Below are 26,532 nucleotides of genomic sequence, written 5' to 3' on the forward strand. Positions count from 1 at the left end.
ACATGTCATCGATGTATCTGGTGTATAACGTCGGTTGAAGGTCCTGTGCGGTGAGTAGGTCCTGTTCTAACTTGTGCATGAAGATGTTGGCGTATTGGGGTGCAAATTTGGTCCCCATGGCTGTTTCGTGCGTCTGGATGAAGAACTTGTTGTCGAAGGTGAAGACGTTGTGATCCAGAATGAAGCGGATGAGTTGCAGAATTGCGTCTGGAGATTGGCAGTTGTCGGTGTTGAGTACTGAGGCTGTTGCAGCAATGCCGTCGTCATGGGGGATGCTGGTGTAGAGTGCCGAGACGTCCATTGTGACGAGGAATGTTCCTGGTTCAACTGGTCCATGGTTGCTGAGTTTCTGGAGGAAGTCCGTCGTGTCGAGACAGAAGCTGGGCGTACCTTGTACGATGGGTTTCAAGATGCCCTCGATGGAGCCAGAGAGGTTCTCACACAAGGTCCCATTGCCTGAAACGATAAGGCGGCCTGGTGTGTTGGCCTTATGTATTTTCGGGAAGCAGTAGAGATCTCCAATGCGGGGAGTACGTGGGATGAGAGCACGTAGGGTGCTCTGAAGATCTGGATCCAAGGTATTGATCAGTCTGTTGAGTTGGCGGATGTGTTCCTTGGTCGGATCTGCGGGTAACTGTCTGTAGTGTTCTTGGTTGTCCAGTTGTCGGTATACTTCTTTGCAGTAGTCCGTTCTGTTCAGTATGACAGTGGCCCCTCCTTTGTCTGCTGATTTGATGACAATGCTGCGGTTGGTCTTGAGAGCGCGGATGGCATTGCGTTGTGCTCGGGTGACGTTCGGGGCTGTCTTGTGAATGCGACTGATGAATCTGGCATTGACGCGACTCCTAACGGCTTGAGCATATATGTCGAGTCTAAGGCAGCGGCCATCCGGAGGGGTCCAATTTGACTCTTTCCTCTTCGGTTGCTGCACCACAGATCTCTCGGTCTGCTGTTCCGGTTCATTGGTAGTCTGCTTGGGTTCGCTGTTGGCCTCTTGGGGTCTGCTCCACTTCTCCAGCTTCCACCCTAAACACATTAAAGTAGCCATCCCCTATGGACAAGCTCTCCGTATACACAGGATCTGCTCAGACGAGGAGGAGCGTAACAGACATCTACAGATGTTGAAAGATGCCCTCGTACGAGCGGGATATGGCACTCGCCTCATCGATCGACAGTTCCAGCGCGCCACAGCGAAAAACCGCACCGACCTCCTCAGAAGACAAACATGGGACACAACCGACAGAATACCCTTCGTCGTCCAGTACTTCCCCGGAGCGGAGAAACTACGTCATCTTCTTCACAGCCTTCAACACGTCATTGATGACGATGAACATCTTGCCAAGGTCATCCCCACACCCCCACTACTTGCCTTCAAACAACCGCGCAACCTCAAACAAACCATTGTTTGCAGCAAACTACCCAGCCTTCAGAACAGTGACCACGACACCACACAACCCTGCCATGGCAATCTCTGCAAGACGTGCCAGATCATCGACATGGATACCACTATTACACGTGAGAACACCACCCACCAGGTACGCGGTACATACTCGTGCGACTCGGCCAGCGTTGTCTACCTCATACGCTGCAGGAAAGGGTATCCCGAAGCGTGGTACATTGGCGAGACCATGCAGACGCTGCGACAACAAATGAACGGACATCGCGCAACAATCACCAAGCAGGAATGTTCCCTTCCAGTCGGGGAACACTTCAGCAGTCAAGGGCATTCAGCCTCTGATCTCCGGGTAAGCGTTCTCCAAGGCGGCCTTCAGGACGCGCGACAATGCAGAATCGCCGAGCAGAAACTTATAGCCAAGTTCCGCACACATGAGTGCGGCCTCAACCGGGACCTGGGATTCATGTCGCATTACATTCATCCCCCACCATCTGGCCTGCAAAATCCTACCAACTGTCCTGGCTTGATACAATTCACACCTCTTTAACCTGGGGTTACCCCATCTCTGGATCTGTAAAGATTTAATCACCTGCTAATGGTCGCATTCCAAGCATTGTTTGGCATCTTTGAATTTGTCTATATATTTTTTTCTGGAACATACCTCTTCATTCACCTGAGGAAGGAGCAGCGCTCCGAAAGCTAGTGACATCGAAACAAACCTGTTGGACTTTAACCTGGTGTTGTAAGACTTCGTACTGTACACTTCTGAGGCAGCGTATGATCATCTGCACCTCCGCTGAGGGTCTCTGGGTTCATCCTGACCTTTGGAGTGCAGTGTTGCTCGATCATCTTCCTGCAAAACCACAGGATCCTGAGGCTCTCTGTATTCCCTTCTTCCTTTCACCCTTCTCCTCCTCCTAGTCCTCCTCCTAATCCTTCTCTCCTCCTTACTGGAGGATGTGTTTCCAACTGAGACCATTATTGATCATTTGTTTCATAGACTTTACACCCTGGGTAATGAACAGGAAATAAAATAAATCAAGAGGTCCCTCTGAGTCAGAGGAGGGTCCTCCTGATGAAATAACCTCAAAACGGATCCCCTGCTCATTCACATGAGCAGTCTCTGCCGTCCATGAAGGGTTAACTACAAAGCTCAGAGATTCTTCTGTCAGCTCTAGATTCAATATTCGTCCAAACAAGCTTTCCCATTAAAAAATGGATTTCCTCACCTGTCATGATTCTCACCCTGAAGATGTAATATTGCTTTCAGAGGATATTATTTCTGTGAGTTGGCTCGTTAATGACCATAATTGTCTTCTCAATTTCCAATTGAATAACTTGAGCGGGTTTCTGACTTTCTGACCCGCCCGTGAACCGTATTATCACAAACCAGTGTGATGACATCAGAAATGGTGCCAGGCGTCGTCATGTTCCATATTACGCCCCTCAAATCAACGAACGTTCGGGATCTGGGAGTATAATATTCAGCTCTTGTTCTGAGATTGGGTCCTTCCATCTTGGACACTAGGCATGGGACTTGGTTCTTAGATAGATTGTAGACATACTCTCATATCTGCTTAACACTTGTTTATTAGCACTATACTATTTATTCGTACTATATTTCAAACAGGTAACAGACTAGGCACATTGCTCCTAGGCACGATTCCAACCTCTCAAGAGTCGATCACATCATTATTGATGTAATACATTAGCATATCCCATCTATTAACCGTTTATATTCCAGCCTCCCCACCACTACTACCCTCCTTTGTAGTGCATTACGGAGGCGGCACAAAGCTAACATGCCATCCAAGAGAACACCTAACCACATCCTCACAGATGATTGAAAACCTACCCCACATCTCTGCTACTAACCCAAAATGAATGGACAGGGTCTTAGTTTAGCTTCTCATCCTAAAAGCAGTGCTTGATGAGGCCAATGTTGTATGGGTTACAATTCAATGGAACTTGACGTAAATCCAAATCTTTCTGGTTCATGGTTGAAAAGGTTTATCCAAATTAAATCAATTAACACCAAATCATGTTTCAGAATTGTAAGCTTACTTCATTTGCTTTCATTATTTCTGTTGCATCATTTCAGGATAGAAGTTAGATAATCGACACTTAGTGGTCTGAAATGATAAGGTAGCATTCAACATTTTTTCCATGCTATTTATCTTAACGTTGAGGCATGTAAATATCTCCTGAAGTGCTGTTAAATGCACTTAACTTGGGGAATGCTGCCAAACCCAACGAGTGCAAATGCAGATTGATTAAGATTCGCCTGAGGAAAAGGTTTGTATAATAATAACAGATGGCAAGCTGCTCTACTAATATACAACAGAGCATTGGACCTCAGAGCATTTTAAAGAGAAATCTACAATGCACAAAAGATGCAGAATTACATATATTTCAGTGCCCAAGGTAGATAGTACAGACTGGGTGGGTACTGGAGCACAAACATTGGCATAATTCAAGAAGAAATTAGATGCTGTCATTAGTTTTCATGGAGAAATTAGCTCAATAGATAGATAAACAAACACCTTTCTATTTATCTACATGTAATCTACTCCAATATGGATACTTATTATTTCCTTGGCACACGTTTGAGTGTAACATTTGGTTGAATGGATGCATATGACATGTATGCCTCAGTGTAATACCAACCATTTACAAGGCACTCTGTCTGAATGTTCTTTACAACAAGGCTAGAGTGAAGCAAATCAGAAGCTGGGATGGAGAACTAAAGACATGGTTGAGGAAGAAGGCTTTGAGAATGTATTTTGAAAGATGGGAGAGGCGTAGAAAAGCAGAAAGTTTCAGATGGCAGGATAATGGCTGATGGAACAGATGGAGTAACGGATAATGAAGAAAAATAGTGTGTGTGCAGATGCATAGGCAGGAAGATATTGTGAAGTATGATCATGGGGCAGGGAAAGTGGAGTTAAGACCACAATCAGATCAGTCCTGGTCTTATTTAATAGCAGGGCAGGCTGGTTGGGCTGAGTAGCCTTCTACCACGCTTAATTATTATGATCTGATCCCTTTGGAGTTCCTGAGATTATATATAAGGGGCTGGTTTAGTACAGTGGGCTAAACAGCTGGCTTGTAATGCAGAACAAGGCCAGTAGCGCGGGTTCAATTCCCGTACCAGCCTCCCCGAACAGGCGCCGGAATGTGGTGACTAGGGGCCTTTCATAGTAATTTCATTGAAGCCTACTTGTGACAATAAGCGATTATTATTATTATAGTCAGTGGCACCCAAACCAATACCAGTACAACTGGGGCACCTGCTGGGCTTGAAGGGAAGAGCCATAGCATGTCCATCCAAAGCAAGAAGGCAAATGGTATCTTGTGCATCAGTTTGCTGTAAGTGAACCAACTTTTGGAACATAGTTAGGTTCTGTGTCAGCCTTGTCAAAGGACACTGGCAGCACCAGAGACAGGAATTCCAATGGATAAAGTCATCCAGCAAGTCCCACATTTTCCTAACATCAGGGGGAGGCTGTAGGAATCATTCCCACACCACTGACCCTTCCAGGACAGCCTATGTACGACAAATGTGGAGATGACCAAAACCAGAGGGTACTCTAGATGTGGTCTCATCACCTTTGTAGTAGGGCTTCCCCACTTTTATACACCACACACCGGGCAAGAAAGGCCAACATTCCACTTGCCTTCCTAATTACTTGCTGTGCCTGCATGCTAACCTCCTGTAATTCATGTACAAGGACACCCAGATCCCTTTGCACTGCAACATTCTGCAGTCACGCCCCGTTTAATATTTGATTTTTAGTCTTCCTTCCAAAGTGGACAACCTCATATTTCCCATATTATACTCCATCTGACAATTCTTTGACAACTTAACCTATTTAGATCCCTTTGTAGACTCTTTGTATCTTCCTCACAAACTTGCTTTCTTACCTTTTTTTATCATCAGCAAATTTGGTTGCACTACAATTGGTCCACGTAATCGATAGAGGTCATAAATAGTCAGGTAGCCCAATACTGATCCCTGTGGTACTCCACCAGTTAGAGTTTGCCATCCTGAAATGAGCAATTTTCCCATAATCTCTGTTGCATGTTTATTAGTCAGTCTGCTATACATGCTAATATAACAACCCCAGCACCATAAGCTTTTATCTTGTGCAGTAACCTTTTATGCGACACCATGCCGAATGCCTTTTGGAAATCCAAGTGCACAATATCTACTGGTTCCCCTTTATTTATCCTGTTTGTTACATCATTAATTTATCAATCACAATTTCCACAGAACCATGTTAACCCTGCCTGATTTTATTTTGATTTTCTAAACATCCTCTGGGGAATTCTCCGTCGGCGGGATGCTCCGCTGCGCTGGAAGCCCACCCACGCCCACAGCTTTCCCGACACCGTGGGGTGGCCACAATGGAAAACCCCATTGGCTGGCTGCGGGAACGGAGAATCTTGCTGCTGGTGGGGGTGCACCGCGCCGGAAAACGGGGCTGGCGGGATGGAGAATCCCGCTTCTTGTTACTACCTATTTAATAATGCAGTCCAGCAGTTTCCCAATGACAGATATTAGTTAACTGACCTACAGTTTCCTGCTTTCTGTCTCTTCCTTGAACAGAGGTGTTACATTTGCCATTTTCTGATCAGTCGTTGGGACATTTCCAGAATCTAGGAATTTTGAAAGATTGCAACCATTATCTCTGCAGTTACTTCTTTTAAGACCCTAGGATACCGGCCATTAGGTCCAGGGGACCTCTCAACTTTAAGTTCCATTGGTATTCGCATTATTTTTTCCCCAGTGATAGTTTTAAGTTCATCCCTCCTTTTCGTCCCTTGATTTTCCATTATTCTTGGGATACAGTCTGTGCTGTCTACTGTGAAGACAAATGCAAAATATATCCATGCAGGGAATTATGAAATATCTCCTTCAATGTTTGCCACTGCTTCTCTACCGAATTACCTCTTGCTCTATTTTCTCAATCCATTTAGCCAACACTGTTTTCATACTCTTGTAAATATCTTTATTTAAGTTTCAGACACAAATTATTGACCCACAATTTTCACTCTCAAACTGAATGGGGAATTTAATCAGGTTATCATCACTCTAGCCTTGAGGACCCTTTACTTTGAGGTCTTTATTTAATCCTTCTCATTACAGATTGCAAATGCATGTTCCCACCATGATGGTGCCAGGTGGTAATATGGAGGTGACCAATTAAGTGCAGTTCCATGTTTGCCATCCATTTAAGGATCATGAGTAGGATATCAAGGCAGAAGGCCCAATGAAAAGACTTGAAGCTCTGCACAGTCATCAGCCTCACTTGAAGAGGTGGGTGCTGCTGAGGGAGACAGGTGAATGCAAGGGTGTTTCAAAATGGATGCACCCTCTCCAACATTCTAAAAATTTAAAAATCATTGTCAAGCCATCAATGTGGCAGAGGATCCATTCCACAGGGTAGTTTGTGACCGTGACTGTGGTCTTTTCATCCCAGTGAATTCATTTTGGGGCAATAATGAGGCCCACCATCCTGCCATTGGGAGAACACCTCCATTTACCTGCAGGGTTCCAGCCCAATCAGGGGACCCATCTACTATCGTAATTATGCCAACCACACCATAACCATACCCCCAATTGGTCACTGAATCAGTCCTAATTGGCTCTGCACTGCTGCTGGGCAGGTAGCTTCTGCTGCATTGGCCCTGCTTCCAGCAAGATTTCTCAGAAGCAGGACCACGTCAGATAGCTGACCCAACAAACTAATGTGCAGCTTTCTCTCGATTTTGCCTTTGTGGAGCCAAGAAGACCCTGCCTATACATTGGCAGGTGCACAGTACTATGCCATTTCTGGAATATAATCATGCTTTCTCATTTCTATAACTCAAGTGATTTTATTTGTAATAAAAACAGAAAATGCTGGAAATACTCAGTAAGTCAGGCAGCATCCATAGAGCAAATATAGTGTTAAATCTTTAGGTCTGTGACATTTCACCAGAACACAACCTCTTGCAGATGTATATGGACATGTATTGAGAGATTCAAAGAGAACACAGAAGAAAGAAAATTAAAATTGGCAAAGATATATTAATTACAGTTAGCCATAAAAAGTGAATGGGTAACTTGCCAATTTATCTTCTTTTTTTAAAATTCTGCCTATGTTTTTATAGCACTTTGAAACTGAGACAGATTGATCATTCATCATGTGCTATAGCCTTGTCCTCAGTTAATCAAAATGCTGGATTTTAATTAACAGCAATCTACTGCTCATCATTTTCCTTTAATACCCAGGTTAATGGAAATATTCTGACAAGACATACTGATTCTATTCCCTCTTTATTTCATTTACAGACTTTCCGATGGCCTATTGCCAGTAATATTGATGGGAATGAGATGCTGGAGATTCAAGTTTACAACTACAGCAAAGTCTTTACAAATAGGTGAGGCAGTGCATTCTATTAACCCACATTAATTCACAGGTTTGACATTAATTGGATCGCTTTTGTTTTCATTTAGAAATCAATTGTCAGACAGTCCACAGGCTGTATTATCAAGTATTGCTCAGGACATAAAATATTTCCAGAATGCATTCAATGTTTTGTTCACTCTTCCATTGGTACACCTTAAAAGGATAATAGTAATTACTGATTTTGAATCCAATTATGGATTATAGAAACACACATTTAAGTTATTTTTAAATTCATGGGATTTGGGAGCCACTGGCAAGGCCCACATTTCTTGTCCATCCCTGAATGTCCTTGAGAACTACTGCAGTCTATGTGGTGTAAGTACATCCACAGTGCTGAAAGGAATTTGATCCAGTAGCAATGAAGGTGCAGTGATATTATTTCAAATCAGGATGGTTTGTGGCTTTAAGGAGAACTTGCAGGTATTGGTGTTCCCATGCATCTGCTGGGCTTGTTCTTTTAGGTGCAGTGATCATAGATTTGGGAGGTGTTGTCAAAGGAGGATTGACAAACTGCCTGATTGAGAATATTTTTCAAGATGAATGCCTGAGACTTTGTTTTTACGGCCTTCTCCTTTGGATTTGTGCTGATAAAATATCCAAGTTCTATCACAGGGAAGATATAAGACGTGCTTAGATTTATATAATTCAGATGTTTTCAATTGTTTCATGTGTCATCATTTAATCATTTATTGTAACAGGAAGGTAGAAAGATTAATGGGTGTTAGGAGTATTTATCACAATCTGCAGTGTTTGAGGCGAATGATAGACCGCAATTTGTAAATGTAACGCAGTTGGGATCATTTTTAACCTAAACTGCTGGACAAAACAATGGAAAACTGAAGAAATTGGGTGAGCATCCAAGCCAAGGTGAGTCTTGACTGATTTTACCAGTGAGTAACACTGGTATTGCACTCAATCTTGTTATTTTTCTGGATGGACATGTTAGATTAAAATTACCCCAGTGTAACTTAATTACAGAATTATTCCTTAATATTAACCCAGATTCAGTAGATGATTGAACAATGCAGATACTTCCCAAATCAGCAGCAAACCCCAAGATTTGTTTTAAGGTTTCTGCTTTGACAACCAGAGCTTTATACTTGAGTGAAGTAAATATACTTGAAGCTAAAACTGACAAACCTTGCTAGCTATAATCACCTTGTCAAATGTCACATAAATAATATTATCAAACTATATCATCAATGCTATGAAGAAAGCAATTTTTAATATTGTTTAAGCCTTCACTGTGCATGAACAGGGAGGAGGAACTTCAATAGCACATTTGTTACCCAACAGAGCTAATTAACTCTACGTTTATAGTTGCTATATTAGAACAGCATCATTTCCTCAATCGTTATCCATAAATGTTTGTTTAGAATTGAAACCAAAATTGATGGAGTTTAGGCTGAGTTGAGGCTAAGGGGACAGGTATGGAATATCGCTCCCTTTTAACTCTGCTTTATATTAATGGATTCGAAATAGGTTATGTGATACTAATCATTAATGCATTATTTAAATAGCTATGCCCACTGTTTTAATAAGTACATTTATATATGTAAAGTGAACAAAACACATTTCTTACAAACATGTAATTTTATCCCAATAGTTTTACAATCAGCAAGTAATATGCCTACAATTTGAATAGCACATTAGTCAAGCCACTAACTTGGAGACCCCCACTTTCTGCCATTTAGTGACATAATATGCCCAGTCATAATACGGCTATCTTTATTCACTCAGTGTAGCACTGAGGGACAGGAAAGGAGAGACTCCTGTTATAGAGACTTCCCATTCACCTCCTCCATGTCACTACCCCACATCCCCGCCCACCCCCAAACCTAGACGTATTCTCTCTCTGGCACTACTGGTAAAGTTAGAACAGGTACAGCTCGAAACAGGCTAATCAGAATCCCCATCTTAAGGTGGGGTCATGATATACTCTAACTTATGTCTCTTTGGCAGACTTTTCAAGGCCAGAGAATCTTTATGGTTCAAAACAAAATATCCAGTTGGTCATGTGCAAAATTCATCTTTATAGATATGTAAACCTAAAACAAATAGTTTTCATTCACAAGTAGAAAGGGAAAAATGAGTGATTAATCTTTCTTCAATCTTCATTCATCAATGTTTGTTTAGAATTGAAGCCAATATCAATGGAGTTTTGGCTGAGTTATGGAAAAAGGCAGGTCGGAAATGTCACTCCCTGGAGGCAATTCATCTAGAGGTGCTGAGTGGGATTTATCATTAGCATATAACATGGGGAATCTATTGGGCAAGTTTTTGAAAAGTACTTCTCCGCATAAAGGATACAGCTTTTCAAAATAATATCATGCAACAGGTTCATTTTGAGAATGATAACTTTGTGCAAGAAGAATACAAGTCGATGACCTGAATATATCCTTTTATATGTTGTAAACAATCTGGTACCCCTACAAATGATACAGCTGATGGATAATCATATCCCAAGATATTCAATGCCTCAAAGGTTCCCTTAAATAAATGCCATGACCTCTTTCAGACTATAATTAATATAGGCTGCATACCAGGAAGGGGATAGCAGAAGATCAAATTTGCACAATGTTTAACATATAAAGATTTTTCTCCTTTTCAAATGTACTCCCCTACAATCTGTTTTACATGGCATAGAAACTATTTCAATGAGCTGAACAGGAAAACAATCAATTCAACCATATATGCTGATCAGAGCAAGTAATTCTTAGGCTCTGCCTTGAATGGAGGCAGTAACATGCATTGTGCGATGCATTCTCTGATGCACACATGATACAAGTTTATACAGAAGATCCAAACCTCTCAAGAGAAGGCAATAATCACATGCCAAGCGGGAATAAGTCAACAGTGCCTGCTCACCAGAAGGCAGGAAATGACAATAATCACAACTAAAAGAATCATTTGCCAATGTGCCAGGATAGGTGACCCTAACCATTCCATTTGAACCCTGTATCTCAGAAAAAAAAGTCTGTAGTCTGAACAGTTCTATCTATAATTATTAATGACCAGAAAATCATAGACTGCATGCTTAAGATTTTCCAAGGTTTGCTCCCTGTAAGGAATGCACACCAGAGGGAGTATTCAATCACGGAATTACTCCAAACAATTATACAAATTGATCCAATTATTGTCTGGATATTTTCCTTAGGGTATGCAGAACATTGACAAAACTAACGAATAACCTTCTATCAAAATGTGTACAGCCTATGTCTTTGTGTAAACTCCTGAAAACATTATCGAAAAGCATTAAAATGAGTAAGATGGAAGTAACCATGGATGAGGTTTGCATTGTTACCATTTATCTTCAGGAGTTTGAATAAGTGGGTCAAAGATTTAATCTGGTACCTTAGGGTTCCTATAACAAGGTGATCTGAATTGGATACAGTTATTTCACACCAAGGGTGAAAATAATGGGAAAAAGAGAGTCCCGTTTTGGGCACATTTAGCGGGGTCTGCAATGCCAGGAATGACCCCGCTGTTAAACTGGACTGTTTTTTTTTCTGACCTCAGCAACTAAAGCTCGGCTGAGACTGCACTTACATTCGTTTCCTACACTGATAAGCTCGCGACCCCCCCCCCCCCTCTCTCTCTCTCCCACCGGGGCCTCTGAACCCCCACCCCCAAAGCTTTCTGATTCGGGGATCCTCGAGCAACCTCACCCCACCTCTTAAAGACAGTGCGCCCCCGGGCCTATCCCTGACATGAGCAACCTCCCACCCGGGAACATTGGCACTGCCAGGGTGCCAGACTGGCACTGCTAAGGTGTCTGAGTGGCATCGGGGAAGCCAAGGTACTACCCTGACCAAACCCCAACCACACAGAGGCCTCCAGTCTCCTGGGAGAAACCCCCCCCCCCACCCAAGTACCATTACATCTGGTCCACGTTTGTGTGGACCAGTGTTAAATGGCGCCATGGCGAGAGGAGCATACATTCGATCCCGCGCATTGGGAGACTCTGGCACGAAAATATTTAAGTGAGCTTAACTGCACATTTAAATAATAATAATAATAAATATAATATCTAGATCTCACCCATCCCGCGAGGCGTCCAGAGCTTTGTAAACCGGCCTTGTCACGTCACCCAGGCTGGCATGATGATGCCGATCGATTACGGCCATAACCTTTCATGTGCTTCTCCTTTCTTTCTGAAAGCATTTTTTGAGGTAAGGCCAGTTACAATCAAATTACGCAGCCACTTTATTTCACAGAAATCAAGTCAGCACGCAGAGTAACAAAGCAAATTCCAGCAAACTCACTTTTGTCTTCAGAAAATTGGAAAAAAGGTAGTAAGTCAGGCACCCTAACCCTTCATTGTCCTGACCACTCATGGGACTCCTACTTCCACCCGATCCGCTATGTGATCACCCCAACATCCCTTCAACCCCAAACTGGACACCCCCCACCCCACAACAACCCAAGAGATACCCCAAATACCCCATATTCCCCGACCACCCATTGACCTCCCCACAGGACATCCCATCCCCCATAACTTGCATGCGAGTCCCTAACAGCACCCCCCCCCCCCCCCACCGACTGCACCCCCACTCAGGTACCGTCCCTGAACACCCGAAATTCCTCCCCTACGCAACCATCCACTGACCACAAGGCATCCCCATGACCACCCAACTCACCTGCCAACCACCCATGATTACCCAACAACCCCCTACCTCCCTCCCCAATTCCTCCCCACTTACCTTACAAACCTACCATCTCCTTGACTTGAAATTGACCTTTAAACTTACCTGATTTACCGCTGCTAGTAAATTGGGGGTGTGGCTTCCTTACCTGGGACTCAGCCACCCTTGACTAAAGACCTCAGGAGTACACTGCACTACACAGTTCTCGTCACCCTGGTTGGAAGGCCAGGTAAGAAAGGATCAGCTGGATTTCCAAGTAGGAAAGTAGGAGTGGAGTGGCAATCCAATTATGATTGCCATCCCTCAGATGTTCAGGACCAGAGAAACTATATTCCTTTATGTGAGAAAAGATGGCACACATAAGAACTCCATGCAGTTCCTGTAGAATTTATCATGATACATATTGCAGGGCAGGTTTCTTGTAGGAAGACAAAGCTACTACCTGCTTCAGATATAGATTCTAATTATTCTCATCTAGCCATGAGGATTTGAGTTACCTGGTATAATTTTCATTTGAACAGTTTGTAATCTACAAGTATCTTAGTGGTTTTCCATCTCTGCCCATGATACACATTCATACTTGAATGAAATTGACTGGCACAAGGTGTGAATTCATAAGGGTAACAGTGACCAGTGGACAGTGACCATATGACAGTTCTGAAATCTTCTTGTTCCTCAAAGATGGGTGTAAAATGCCTCCGGGTGTTAAATTTAAATGATCATCCATTATTCAGGAAATGTAAGTGTACAGAATCCGTCTTCTAAAATCCCACAAAAGCTAACTGTTACTTAATGAATGAAGTGTCTTTTAAAGGGAGCATAGCTCTAACTATAATTCTATCTTACTTGTTAATTATCCTTTTGACACGTGGGGCGGAATTCTCCGCAGCCCTGCACCGAAATCACGGGCGTCATTCTCCGATCCCCCAGAGGGTCGGAGAATGCCCGTTGGCCGCCGTGAATCCCGCCCACGCCCCCGCCGAAGTCTCCAAAGGGAGAAAAGTCGGCGGGGTGTTAATGGCGCCGCTGCCGCGGAGAATGTCACGGGTCTGCGCAAGGCAGCCGATTTTCGGCCTGCCGATATTCTCCCTTCCGGATGGGCCGAAGTCCCGTCGACGTGATGACCGTTCACGTCGACGTGAATCAAACCTCCTTTTCATCGGCGTGACCCGGTGCTCCAGGCTCACGCCGACCAGCGTGGAGGTGAGTGACGGCCTGGGGGGTTGGCTTTGGGCAGGAAATGGCGTGGCCGCAGTCTGATTGCGTGAGGAGAGGTGTGTCTCGGGTTGTGTGTGTGTGTGTGCGGCGGGGGCGGGGGGGGGGGGGGGGTTAGAGTAGGCTGGGCTCCGGGGGAGTTCCGGGAGGGGGTCCGTGCCGGGGTGGAGGTTGAGGGGGGGGTCCGTGCCGGGGTGGAGGTTGGGGGGGGGTCCGTGCTGGGGTGGAGGTTGGGGGGGGGGTCTGTGCCGGGGTGGAGGTTGGGGGGGGGGGTCCCTGCCAGGGTGGAGGTTGGGGGGAGGGTCCGTTCAGGGGTGGAGGTTGGGGGGGGGTCCGTGCCGGGGTGGAGGTTGGGGGGGGGGGTCCGTGCCGGGGTGGTTGGGGGGGGTCCGTGCCGGGGTGGAGGTTGGGGGGGGGGGTCCGTGCCGGGGTGGAGGTTGGGGGGGGGTCCGTGCCGGGGTGGAGGTTGGGGGGGGTCCGTGCCGGGGTGGAGGTTGGGGGGTGTCCGTGCAGGGGTGGAGGTTGGGGGGGGGGTCCGTGCCGGGGTGGAGGTTGGGGGGGGGTCAGTGCCGGGGTGGAGGTTGGGGGGGGGTCCGTGCCAGGGTGGAGGTTGGGGGTTGGGGGGGGTCCGTGCTGGGGTGGAGGTTGGGGGGTGTCTGTGCCGGGGTGGAGGTTGGGGGGTGTCCGTGCTGGGGTGGAGGTTGGGGGGGGGGGTCCGTGCCGGGGTGGAGGTTGGGGGGGGGTCCGTGCCGGGGTGGAGGTTGGGGGGGTTCCTGCCGGGGTGGAGGTTGGGGGCGGGGGTCCGTGCCGGGGTGGAGGTTGGGGAGGGGTCCGTGCCGGGGTGGAGGTTGGGGGGGGGGTCCGTACCGGGGTGGAGGTTGGGGGGGGGGTCCGTGCCGGGGTGGAGGTTGGGGGTTGGGGGGGGTCCGTGCTGGGGTGGAGGTTGGGGGTTGGGGGGGGTCCGTGCTGGGGTGGAGGTTGGGGGGGGCCCGTGCCGGGGTGGAGGTTGGGGGTTGGGGGGGGGGTCCGTGCCGGGGTGGAGGTTGGGGGGGGTCTGTGCCGGGGTGGAGGTTGTGGGGGGGGTCCGTACCGGGGTGGAGGTTGGGGGGGGGGTCCGTGCCGGGGTGGAGGTTGGGGGTTGGGGGGTGTCCGTGCCGGGGTGGAGGTTGGGGGTTGGGGGGGGTCCGTGCTGGGGTGGAGGTTGGGGGGGGGCCCGTGCCGGGGTGGAGGTTGGGGGTTGGGGGCGGTCCGTGCCGGGGTGGAGGTTGGGGGGGGTCTGTGCCGGGGTGGAGGTTGGGGGGGGGTGTCCGTACCGGGGTGGAGGTTGGGGGGGGGGGTCCGTGCCGGGGTGGAGGTTGGGGGTTGGGGGGGTCCGTGCCGGGGTGGAGGTTGGGGGTCCGTGCCGGGGTGGAGGTTGGGGGTTGGGGGGGGTCCGTGCCGGGGTGGAGGTTGGGGGTTGGGGGGGGTCCATGCTGGGGTGGAGGTTGGGGGGGGTCCGTGCCGGGGTGGAGGTTGGGGGTTGGGGGGGGTCCGTGCCGGGGTGGAGGTTGGGGGTGGGGGGTCCGTGCCGGGGTGGAGGTTGGGGGGGGTCCGTGCCGGGGTGGAGGTTGGGGGGGGGGTCCGTGCCGAGGAGGGGGATGGGAGGGCAAGTGAGTTGGTCCACCTGGCCAGGTGCCAGCCTCCAACAGTTGGACCCATGCGGTCCATGCCACCTGGCTGGGGGGAGGAGGGGATATGGGCAATGATGACATGTCGTCGTTCCCCTCCCCCCACCAGGCCGTCATGTTTTCGGATCATCCAGCGATGTTGGCCGCCGTGGTGGCAGCCGCTAATGTCTATCTTGCCCTGGATGAGAGGAGGAGGAGGAGGAGGAGTGTGCCAGAGAGGCGCCGCAGGCTGCCGCAGAGGGGCAGGCGGCAGCCGCCCAGGCTGGAGGGATACCTGACCGACAGGACGAGGAGGGGTAGGAGGACGTCGCGGCCCCACGGCAACGGAGGCACCCGAGGGCGCCCCGTGTGTACCGGCCCCGGCAGTCATACCAGGACCTCACGGACCGGGAATGCAGGAGGAGACTCCGGATGAGCCGGGAAACCGTGGCACACATCTGCCACCTGCTGGCACACCTGTCACCGCGTGGCACTGGCGGGGGACACCCTCTCCCCGTGTCCGTCAAGGTTACGGTGGCCCTGAACCTTTATGCAACGGGGTCATTCCAGGCACCAAGTGGGGACCTGTCGGGCATATCGCAGACATCGGTGCATCGGTGCATCCGGGCAGTGACAGATGCCCTTTATGCCATGGCACACCGCTACATCCGCTTCCCCGTGGACCGGGCCAGCCAAGATGCCCGGGCCGTGGGCTTCTCTGCCGTGGCCGGATTCCCCATGGTCCAGGGCGCGATCGATGGGATGCACGTCGCCGTGCGGCCACCTGCAGATAACAGGGCCGTGTTCACTAATAGGAAGGGGACCTATTCGATGAACGTACAGGTGGTCTGCGACCACCGCATGATGATCCTGCACGTCTGCGCCCGTCTCCCAGGCAGTGTACACGACTCATTCGTGTTGTCGCGGTCATCCATCCCCGGCATGTACGAGGGACGCCATCCCCGGCTGAGGGGCTGGTTGCTGGGCGACAGGGGCTACCCATCGTGGCTGATGACGCCTATACGGAGGCCACGCAATGAGGCGGAGAACCGCTACAATGATGCCCATGTAGCGACAAGGGGAGTGATCGAGAGGTGCTTTGGCGTGCTGAAGATGCGTTTCAGGTGCCTGGACCTCTCTGGGGGCGCCCTCCAGTATCGGTCAGATAGGGTCGGCCGCATCATTGTGGTGTGCTGCGTCCTGCACAACATAGCCCAGCAGAGGGGCGATGTGCCGCAGGCAGAGGAGGGCGGAGTGGAGGAGCAGCAGGAAGAGGCACAGTCCTCCCCAGATGAGGGGGATGGGGGCAATGGTCAGGGCAGACGGGGTAGACACAGGCGGGTGGCTGTCCACCGTTACCGGCTGGCCCAGCGGTCACGGGACAGACTGATAGACGCCCGCTTCACTGACTAGATGGGCGTGGGAATCGGGTAGTATGGCCACAGACCGCACACCATGGCAACAGCCGACCACCCACACCCCCCACCCATCCATCCACCCACCCGCATGCACACCACACCCCCTTTGCCGATCCACCTGCGGCACAATGGCCGGGCTCACCCAGTTGCGGGGGGACGCGTGTCTATCGCAGGCCATGGAGGATGATGACAACCCGCCCTGCGATGAGCTCCTGGCTCTACATCGTTGGACTATGTCTGACCCATGGCCACAGTACCACCATCCACCCGGACCATCCCTGCATGCGGCTGTGACACTGCAGCGCACGGTCCCGTCCTCTGCCCGGGGGGATGTTGATGGCGGCCCAGGGGGAAGGGGGCAGACTCACCTGGGGCTGAGGTAAGACCACCCCTCACACACACACTTGCACTCAACGTACATGACACGCCCGCACACTTTGGACAGAGCACAAAGGCAGCTTCGGTAGGTGTAACATTGACTTTAATAACCAAAGGAGTTCCTGCACGTGCCCTCGCCCCTAAAACTCATCTGTGCCCTGCACCCGTGCCAACTTACTCAGTGTCGAATTGTTTGGCCTTACGGGCCCTTTGACTACGTCTACGTGGTTCCCCAGACGGTACAGCAGAACTGGAGGTGGACTCCTGTGATTCCTGCCCTCTGACACTGGATCCCTTTGGCGGCCGTTTCCTGGGGCGACCTGGCCTAGATGGGCCAGGCTGCGGCCCGGGCGACTGGGATGGCGAGCTGCCAGCCTGTCCTGCCCGTTGCCCACCCGATGCACCTGGGACGGAAGGGGGGGAGTCCGAGGTGTCGCGGTGTACCGGGACCTCCCCTACAGAGGGAGCCGGGACGGACCACACCACCTACTCCTCCCTCGGGGTGCCCGATGGCCCCCAGGCCTCTACATGGGTGGGGGATGCGAATGGACTGGCCATCCGACGCCCCCCCCGACATCTGGCGCTGCCAGTCCTGGAGGCCCGTGCTGGTATCGACAGGGGTCTGCAGGTTTGCAGCCATGGAGCCCAGGGTGTTGGCAAACCCTGTCTGTGACAGTGCGACGCCGGCTCGCACATGGCCACTGGCGCCGATGTCCTCAGCGATGGCCTGCTGAGACTGGGCCATGGCCTGCAGAGACTGAGCCATGGCCTGCTGAGACTGGGCCATGGCCTGCAGAGACTGGGCTATGGCGTTGAGCGCCTCTGCCATCTGGCGCTGGCACTGGCTCATGGCCTCCTGTGAGAGGGCAGCCATTTCCTGGGCCACAGAGGCCGCCTGCACGGAAGGCCCCAGGCCTCGCAAACCGTTCCCCATGTCTGACACCGTCGCAACCATTGCCTCCACCGCGGACGCCACCCGTGCGGTGTCAGCCAGGGTGGCACGCATGACCGGGACCACTCCCAGCTCCTGGACACGGGTGGACCCCTCCACCTGCGACCGCAGCCGCCACAAGCCGCCCGTCACCCTCTTCGCTCGTCTCCGGGTCGGTGGTTGCATCGGATCTTTGTGTGGGTGTGGTAACTGCAGGAACCCGGGATCCATCTGGGCGGCAGATGTTCGCTTGGCCTGGGCTGCCCTCCGACCGCCCGGTCCCTCTGCTGCTCCTACCTCCAACTGCTGTACCGGTACGGCTGTGTTGTACGCACCAGTGAGTGTACCAGACGCCTCATCACTAAAGTGCCCAACCGTGGTGAGTGTTTCTGCGATGGTGGAGGGTGTTGGTGACAGCAGTGGCGTTGTGTCGTGCTCTTCGTCCCACTCTGAGTCCATGGCACTTTGGGGTGGGGGTTCGTCTCCACCCATCCACTCTGAGTCACTGTCCGGTATTTCGTCTTCCTGGGTAGTGGTGTCCTGGGTAGTGGTGCCCTGGGTAGTGGTGTCCTGGCTCGGATGTGACGGGGGCCTGTGGCTGCCCCCCTCATCGCTGGGTGGTCGCTCCCGCACGTGACGGGGGTGTCGTCTCCCTGTTGCTCCAGGTCTCTCCGTCTCCTGTGGTCTCCGAGGGGCATCCTGCGGGCGTCGCATGCTGGACGGTGCAGGTCTCTCCGTCTCCCGTGGTCTCCGAGGGGCATCCTGCGGGCGTCGCATGCTGGAGGGTCCAGGTCTCTCCGTCTCCCGTGGTGTCCGAGGGGCATCCTGCGGGCGTCGCATGCTGGAGGGTCCGTGTCTCTCCGTCTCCCGTGGTGTGTGAGGGGCATCCTGCGGGCGTCGCATGCTGGAGGGTGTGGGTCTCTCCATCTCCCGTGGTCTCCGAGGGGCATCCTGCGGGCGTCGCATGCTGGAGGGTGCGGGTCTCTCCGTCTCCTGTGGTCTCCGAGGGGCATCCTGCGGGCGTCGCATGCTGGAGGGTGCGGGTCTCTCCGTCTCCTGTGGTCTCCAAGGGGCATCCTGCGGGCGTCGCATGCTGGAGGGTGCGGGTCTCTCCGTCTCCTGTGGTCTCCGAGGGGCATCCTGCGGGCGGTGTGCATCTGCGGGGATGGGTGCCTGGACGTTTGGTCCTGCGATACACAATGAAGCATGCATGGTTAGACATCAGGCAGTGATCAGGTAATACGGGGATATAGGGGAGGGGGGATATGGGGACGGGCTGTCGGTGGCTCACTCGCTAGTACGCCCCCGACCTCTGCATCAGCAACCTCCCGGTCCTCAGGTCCGCCAGCCAGTTCCAGGGCCCTTTCCTCGTGTACGGTCAGTGGCCTCTCATCAGCGGGCCCTCCTCCAGTCCTCACATGCTCCCTATTTTTGTGTGCGCGCTTCTCCTGTGGGGGGGTGGTGGTGGCAGGGGTAAAAGGCAACACTGTTAGGCAGGTATATGAATGCACGCCATCGGTTGCGCGTGCATTGCAGAGGTTAAGGTTAGGGCTGGATTCACTTGGCGATATGGGGGAGGGGGGATATGGGGGATATGGGGGAGGGGGGATATGGGGAGGGGGGATATGGGGGAGGGGGGATATGGGGAGGGGGGATATGGGGGAGGGGGGAATGTGGGGGATATGGGGAGGGGGGATATGGGGGAGGGGGGAATGTGGGGGATATGGGGGAGGGGGATATGGGGGAGGGGGATATGGGGGATATGTGGAGGGGGGATATGGGGGGATATGGGGAAGGGGGGATATGGGGGAGGGGGATATGGGGGGATATGGGGGATATGGGGGAGGGGGGATATGGGGGAGGGGGATATGGGAGAGGGGGGATATGGAGGATATGGGGGAGGGGGGGTATGGGGGATATGGGGAGGGGGGATATGGGGAGGGGGATATGGGGGATATGGGGGAGGGGGGATATGGGGGAGGGGGATATGGGGGATATGGGGGAGGGGGGATATGGGGGAGGGGGGAATTGGGGGATATGGGGGAGGGGGATATGGGGAGGGGGGATATGGGGGATATTGGGGAGGGGGATATGGGGGATATGGGGAGGGGGATATGGGGAGGGGGGATATGGGGGATATGGGGGAGGGGGGATATGTGGGAGGGGGGATATGGGGAGGGGGGATATGGGGGATATGGGGGAGGGGATATGGGGAGGGGGGATATGGGGGATATGGGGGAGGGGGGATATGGGGGATATGGGGAGGGGGATATGGGGGATATGGGGGAGGGGGGATATGGGGGAGGGGGGATATGGGGGATATGGGGGAGGGGGGATATGGGGGAGGGGAGGATATGGGGGATATGGGGGAGGGGGGATATGGGGGAGCGGGGATATGGGGAAGGGGGATATGGGGGGGATATGGGGGAGGGGGGATATGGGGAGGTGGGAAATGGGGGAGGGGGGTATGGGGAGGGGGGATATGGGGGAGGGGGATATGGGGAGGGGGGATATGGGGGATATTGGGGAGGGGGGATATGGGGAGGGGGATATGGGGAGGGGGGATATGGGGGAGGGGGATATGTGGGAGTGGGGATATGGGGAGGGGGATATGGGGGAGGGGGATATGGGGAGGGGGGATATGGGGGATATGGGGGAGGGGGATATGGGGGATATGGGGAGGGGGGATATGGGGGATATGGGAGAGGGGGGATATGGGGGATATGGGGGAGGGGGGATATGGGGGAGGGGAGGATATGGGGGATATGGGGGAGGGGGGATATGGGGGAGCGGGGATATGGGGAAGGGGATATGGGGGGGATATGGGGGAGGGGGGATATGGGGAGGTGGGAAATGGGGGAAGGGGTATGGGGGAGGGGGGATATGGGGGAGGGGGGATATGGGGGATATGGGGGCGGGGGGATATGGGGGAGGGGTGATATGGGGAGGGGGGATATGGGGGAGGGGGATATGGGGGAGGGGGGATATGGGGGATATGGGGAGGGGGATATGGGGGAGGGGGGATATGGGGGTTATGGGGAGGGGGGATATGGGGGATATGGGGGAGGGGGGATATGGGGGATATGGGGGAGGGGGGATATGGGGGAGGGGGATATGGGGGAGGGGGGATATGGGGGATATGGAGGAGGGGGGATATGGGGGAGGGTGATATGGGGGAGGGGGGATATGGGGAGGGGGGATATGGGGGAGGGGGGATATGGGGGATATGGGGGGATATGGGGGAGGGGGTATGGGGGATATGGGGAGGGGGGATATGGGGGAGGGGGGATATGGGAAGGGGGATATGGGGGAGGGGGGATATGGGGGAGGGGGGATATGGGGGATATGGGGAGGGGGGATATGGGGGATATTGGGGAGGGGGGATATGGGGGAGGGGGGATATGGGGAGGGGGGATATGGGGGATATGGGGGAGGGGGATATGGGGGAGGGGGGATATGGGGGATATGGGGAAGGCGGGATATGGGGGAGGGGGATATGGGGAGGGGGGATATGGGGAGGGGGGATATGGGGGTGGGGGGGTATGGGGGATATGGGGGAGGGGAGGATATGGGGGATATGGGGGAGGGGGGTATATGGGGGATATGGGGAGGGGGGATATGGGGAGGGGGGATATGGTGGATATGGGGGAGGGGGGATATGGGGAGGGGGGATATGGGGAGGGGGGATATGGGGGAGGGGGGATATGGGGGATATGGGGAGGGGGGATATGGGGAGGGGTGATATGGGGGAGGGGGGATATGGGGGAGGGGGGATATGGCCGATACGGGGGAGGGGGGATATGGGGGAGAGGGGGATATGGGGGATATGGGGAGGGGGGATATGGGGGAGGGGGGATATGGGGGGAGGGGGGATATGGGGGAGGTGGGATATGGGGGAGGGGGGATATGGGGAGGGGGGATATGGGGGATATGGGGGAGGGGGGATATGGGAGATAAGGGGGGGGGATATGGGGGATGGGGGAGGGGGGATATGGGGAGGGGCGATATGGGGGATATGGGGGAGGGGGGATATGGGGATATGGGGGAGGGGGGATATGGGGGAGGGGGGATATGGGGGATATGGGGGAGGGGGTATGGGGGATATGGGGAGGGGGATATGGGGGAGGGGGGATATGGGGAGGGGGATATGGGGGAGGGGGGTATGGGGGATATGGGGAGGGGGGATATGGGGGAGGGGGGATATGGGGAGGGGGGATATGGGGGATATTGGGGAGGGGGGATATGGGGGATATGGGGGAGTGGGGATATGGGGGAGGGGAGGATATGGGGGAGGGGGGATATGGGGGAGGGGGATATGGGGAGGGGGGATATGGGGAGGTGGGATATGGGAGGGGGATATGGGGGAGGGGGGATATGGGGGATATGGGGGAGGGGGGATATGGGGAGGGGTGATATGGGGGAGGGGGGATATGGGGGAGGTGGGGATATGGGGAGGGGGGATATGGCCGATACGGGGGAGGGGGATATGGGGGAGGGGGAGATATGGGGGATATGGGGAGGGGGGATATGGGGGATATGGGGGAGGAGGGATATGGGGGGGATTTGGGGGAGGGGGGATATGGGGGAGGTGGAATATGAGGGAGGGGGGATATGGGGGAGGGGAGATATGGGGGATATGGGGGAGGCTCACCCTGCCTGCTCTGACGAGGTTGTTCACCTTCTTGTGGCACTGGGTGCCTGTCCGTGGTGTCAGGGCCACAGCGGTGACGGCCTCTGCGACTTCCCTCCACAGACGCCGGCTGTGGCGTGGGGCAACTCTGCGGCCGTGCCCGGGATACAGGGCGTCCCTCCTCTGCTCCACCGCGTCCAGGAGCGCCTCCACATCGCGTGACTCGAACCTCGGGGCTGAGCGACGGCCAGCCATCCAGTCGGGTGTTGCGGTCGGGTGTTCCGGTCGGGTGGGGGGGAGCAGCGCAGCCTTATGAGCCGTCACGCCGTGCAGCGCGTATGATGCTGCACGGCGTGAACCACTGCGCAAGCGCGGATCCCGTTACGTCGCTGCCAGCCCATTTCGGGCCGGAGTCTATCGACCCATTTTTTCGACGTGACGCAAGTGGGATTTGCGCCGTTTTTTGCGCCGATCGGTGGACTTTCCGCCGATAACGGAGAATTTCGCCCCACATTTGGCGCGGGGGCAGAGAATCCACTTTCATGACAGGATCGGGCTCGACGCCGCTCCCGTGATTCTCCGGTCCCCAGGGAATCGCTCACCTGCGAATTAGGCCAGAGGCCCTACCAGCGATGCTCCGGTCCCGACCGGCCAAATTCCTGACGGCATGGTTCTAAACACATCTGGCAGGTCAGGACTCATGCAGTCCGCAGCCGCCCTGGTGGGAGGCGGGGGGATCAAATACCGGGGGTGGGGGGGGGGGGGGGGGCCTTATGGGAGGCCGGGGCGGCGATCGGGCAGGATAGATCGAGCGGCGCGGGGCAGATCGTTGGGACCTTCTTTGTTGGTCCAGGTCATCGGCTGAGTCCGCCATCGCGTTCGGCGCGGCTGCTGCAGGCCGCCGCCATGTGCATGCGCGGACTTGCAACCGGAGGTGCAGGAGCCCGTTCGCGCAGCTAAAGCTGCGAAAAGCACTCCGGGGCCCTGCCAGCCCCATGCAGGTAGGAGAATCTCTGTAAATTTTTTAATGGAAAGTCTGGCGTGAGACATAGCCCCATTTTTGGAGAATCCAGCCCCTGCTGTAACCAAGATGCTGTTATCACAAATCAGGCTAACTGAGGTAGTATATGGGTAATTAGCAACAGATGTTACTTGGAAATGAGACTTTCTTTGAACAAAGCTCTTCCACTCTACGTAGCAAATGTTGTACACCTGTCATTGTTTCTACCTAGTCCTGTGACACCAGTGTCTTCTCTTTTGACTATCTCATTCTTTTCTAACTATGGCAACCCATTTATGAACCAGTTTAATTTCTGGCAGGGAAATTAAAGGTAGCAGCTATTAATAATGCACAGGCATTGTTCATCTTAACGACCAACAGGCACTCGATGCATGCAGTATCAAATGGGCTCAAATTTAATTATTGAATCTGATTGGATTCAGTATCCTATGCGTCAACATCTTTTCTAGGTTTCAGTCACCATGGGATTAATTACTTGTGCAGCTAGTCCCTCTATTCAAGCAACTGAGCAGGATAGTTATTAGAATGCATGCTGTCCAAAATGCTTTTGTCCTCAATTGTTATTGTTCAGACATTGGAGATTCATCATGTGAATATTGGATTACAGCTGGAACTACAATTGAACTGACAAACATTCTCAGCTATTGTTCATTAATTTTCATTTATTTTGCACCCATTGGAGTACTTTGAAAAAATCAAGATGATTTTGACAACAAACATGATTCCTTAAATGACAGAGCATCTTGATTTTGTTGGGTCGAGGCATTAAGTGAAATGGACTGATGGCTGGTAAATGGTGTTGAGGTACTGAATAGCCATGACCTAATTGAATGACGGAGAAGATTTAATTGGCTGAATTGCCTACTCCTATTCCTGTGTTCTAAATTTACCTAGGACATGATTTAATGGCCTCATCGCGCCTGACTTGGCAACGCAACCAGGTCAATTAATGATTTGCGATGCCCAGAATGCCTCGCGAGATCTAACAAGATGGTGCGAGACATTGCAATCTGGATCTTGCCCAAGCTGGCCATTAGGCTCATGTAAATATGTCTCTGCTGGATTTTCCTGAGACCCTCGCCTGGGAGACTTCGCCATGGCGCCGTTTGGCACTGTTCCACACAAACGAGGACCAGGTTTAACGGCACCTGGGGGTCTCCCAAGCCATTGAAGGCCCCGGGTGGTCAGTCTCTGTGTAGGGTAGTATCCAGGCACTCCCGCTGCCACCTGGGCACCTTGGCACTGTGACTTGGGCACCCTGGCAGTGCTGCCCTGGCACTACCAGGGTGCATGGGTGGCACTGGCAGGCAGGAAGGGACACTGCGGCAGTACCAAGCTGATACTGCCAGGGTGTCAGGAGCACTACCAGGGTGCCAGACAAAGAATGGCAATAGCAGACAGGTTAATGGAAATTAAAAGGAGGAAAAAAGTACAGACAGAGATTAAACAGGAGGTTCCTTCCAATGCCCAAAATGAGACTCTTCTTTCTCATTAAATCGCACCCAGAGTCTTTCACTATAATGCATCTCTTTTCACTGTAATCCTGTATTTGCATATCTACCCTATGTCTTGGCAATCTGCATTGGTCACAGTCCACACAAGGTATCATCTGAGAAAAGTGCAGGTTTAGCTTGTACTTTACCATTTTGGTTCCATAGTTCCGCATTCGGTTAGCTTAGTTGATGCTACTCTAGTTGTTGGCCATGTTTAATGTCAAAGTAATGTCAGTCAAGGAGTCAGTTACTGAGTGTGAAAGTGACCAAGGGTAACAATGGAAATAGAGGGTATCTGTTGGATGATTGTAACACTCCCATGAACAGTCCACTCCCCTCATCCCCTATCCTTTCACTGATTCAAATCAAGATGCACCAAATGTCACCTCCTCAATTCAGGCAGATGTTTGGACTCTCGTGGCCCCCTGCACATTTGTTCCCTGTGTTGATGAGCAGGCATATCCTGGAAATACTTGTTTTACCTGGAAATCCAGAGTTTGGTTGAGGGGGCTCTACCAATTTGTAATCAGCTATCCATTCTGTCCATATTCCTCCATGTATGAGGGTCGGTTTAGCACACTTGGCTAGACAGCTGGTTTGTGATGCAGAGCGAGACCAGTATGTGGCTTCAATTCCCATACCAGCTGAGGCTATTCATGAAGGCCCCGCGTTCTCAACCTTGCCCCTCGCCTGAGGTGTGGTGATCTTCAGATTAACTCACCACTCTCCCCCTCTAAAGAGAAAGCATCCTATGGTCATCTGGGATTATGGCAACTTTACCTTTCCCTTATTCCTCCAAATATAAGTGAAATACAATGATGTATACATGAGGGTTTATAGAAGATCTTTTAACATTTAATGTCATTGTGCAGGCCAGTTTATAAGATACTTATGGAAGGAAGGCCATTTGGCTACAACGTCAAGAGTCTAAGAACTATTCAGATTGTATGTGGCTATTGAATGATTGTCAGGAACTGGAATGGACTCCATTATAGAGCAATTAAATGGCTACAAAGGATCAGTCTTTCATACCTAAGTTACCACTGCTACCAATAAGAAGTTACGCTGTTAACAGAAAAATTGTAAATGTCATAGCAGGTGGATAGATCATCTTGGAATTAGAAACCTTAAGATTAGTCAGGATGCCAACTACATGGCATCCACCCAAAAGCTGTTAAAGAGAGGGATATGTACTTTGGAGGCTCTTGTCTGATTTGTAGCAGCTCACTAGTGTTAGAGACTATTCTCTAACCAATTCTCCAGGCCAAGTAGCCCTTCGATTTTTCTTCAACGTCCAATAAGA

General features: G+C 52.0%; 1 protein-coding gene across 12 annotated transcripts in view; it reads left to right on the plus strand.

Annotated features, from left to right (window-relative positions):
- The window catches only part of otofa (otoferlin a), a 532,520-nt gene that overhangs the window by 94,587 nt on the left and 411,401 nt on the right, over window positions 1–26,532 (plus strand). For all 12 annotated transcript variants that reach the window (XM_072498930.1, XM_072498920.1, XM_072498925.1 and 9 more), the window contains exon 3: window positions 7,734–7,822. In XM_072498930.1, coding sequence (XP_072355031.1) covers window positions 7,734–7,822 — 89 coding nt within the window. The remainder of the gene's footprint in view (window positions 1–7,733; window positions 7,823–26,532) is intronic.

The sequence above is a fragment of the Scyliorhinus torazame genome, chromosome 4, assembly GCF_047496885.1.
Source record: "Scyliorhinus torazame isolate Kashiwa2021f chromosome 4, sScyTor2.1, whole genome shotgun sequence".
Classification (NCBI taxonomy): domain Eukaryota; kingdom Metazoa; phylum Chordata; class Chondrichthyes; order Carcharhiniformes; family Scyliorhinidae; genus Scyliorhinus; species Scyliorhinus torazame.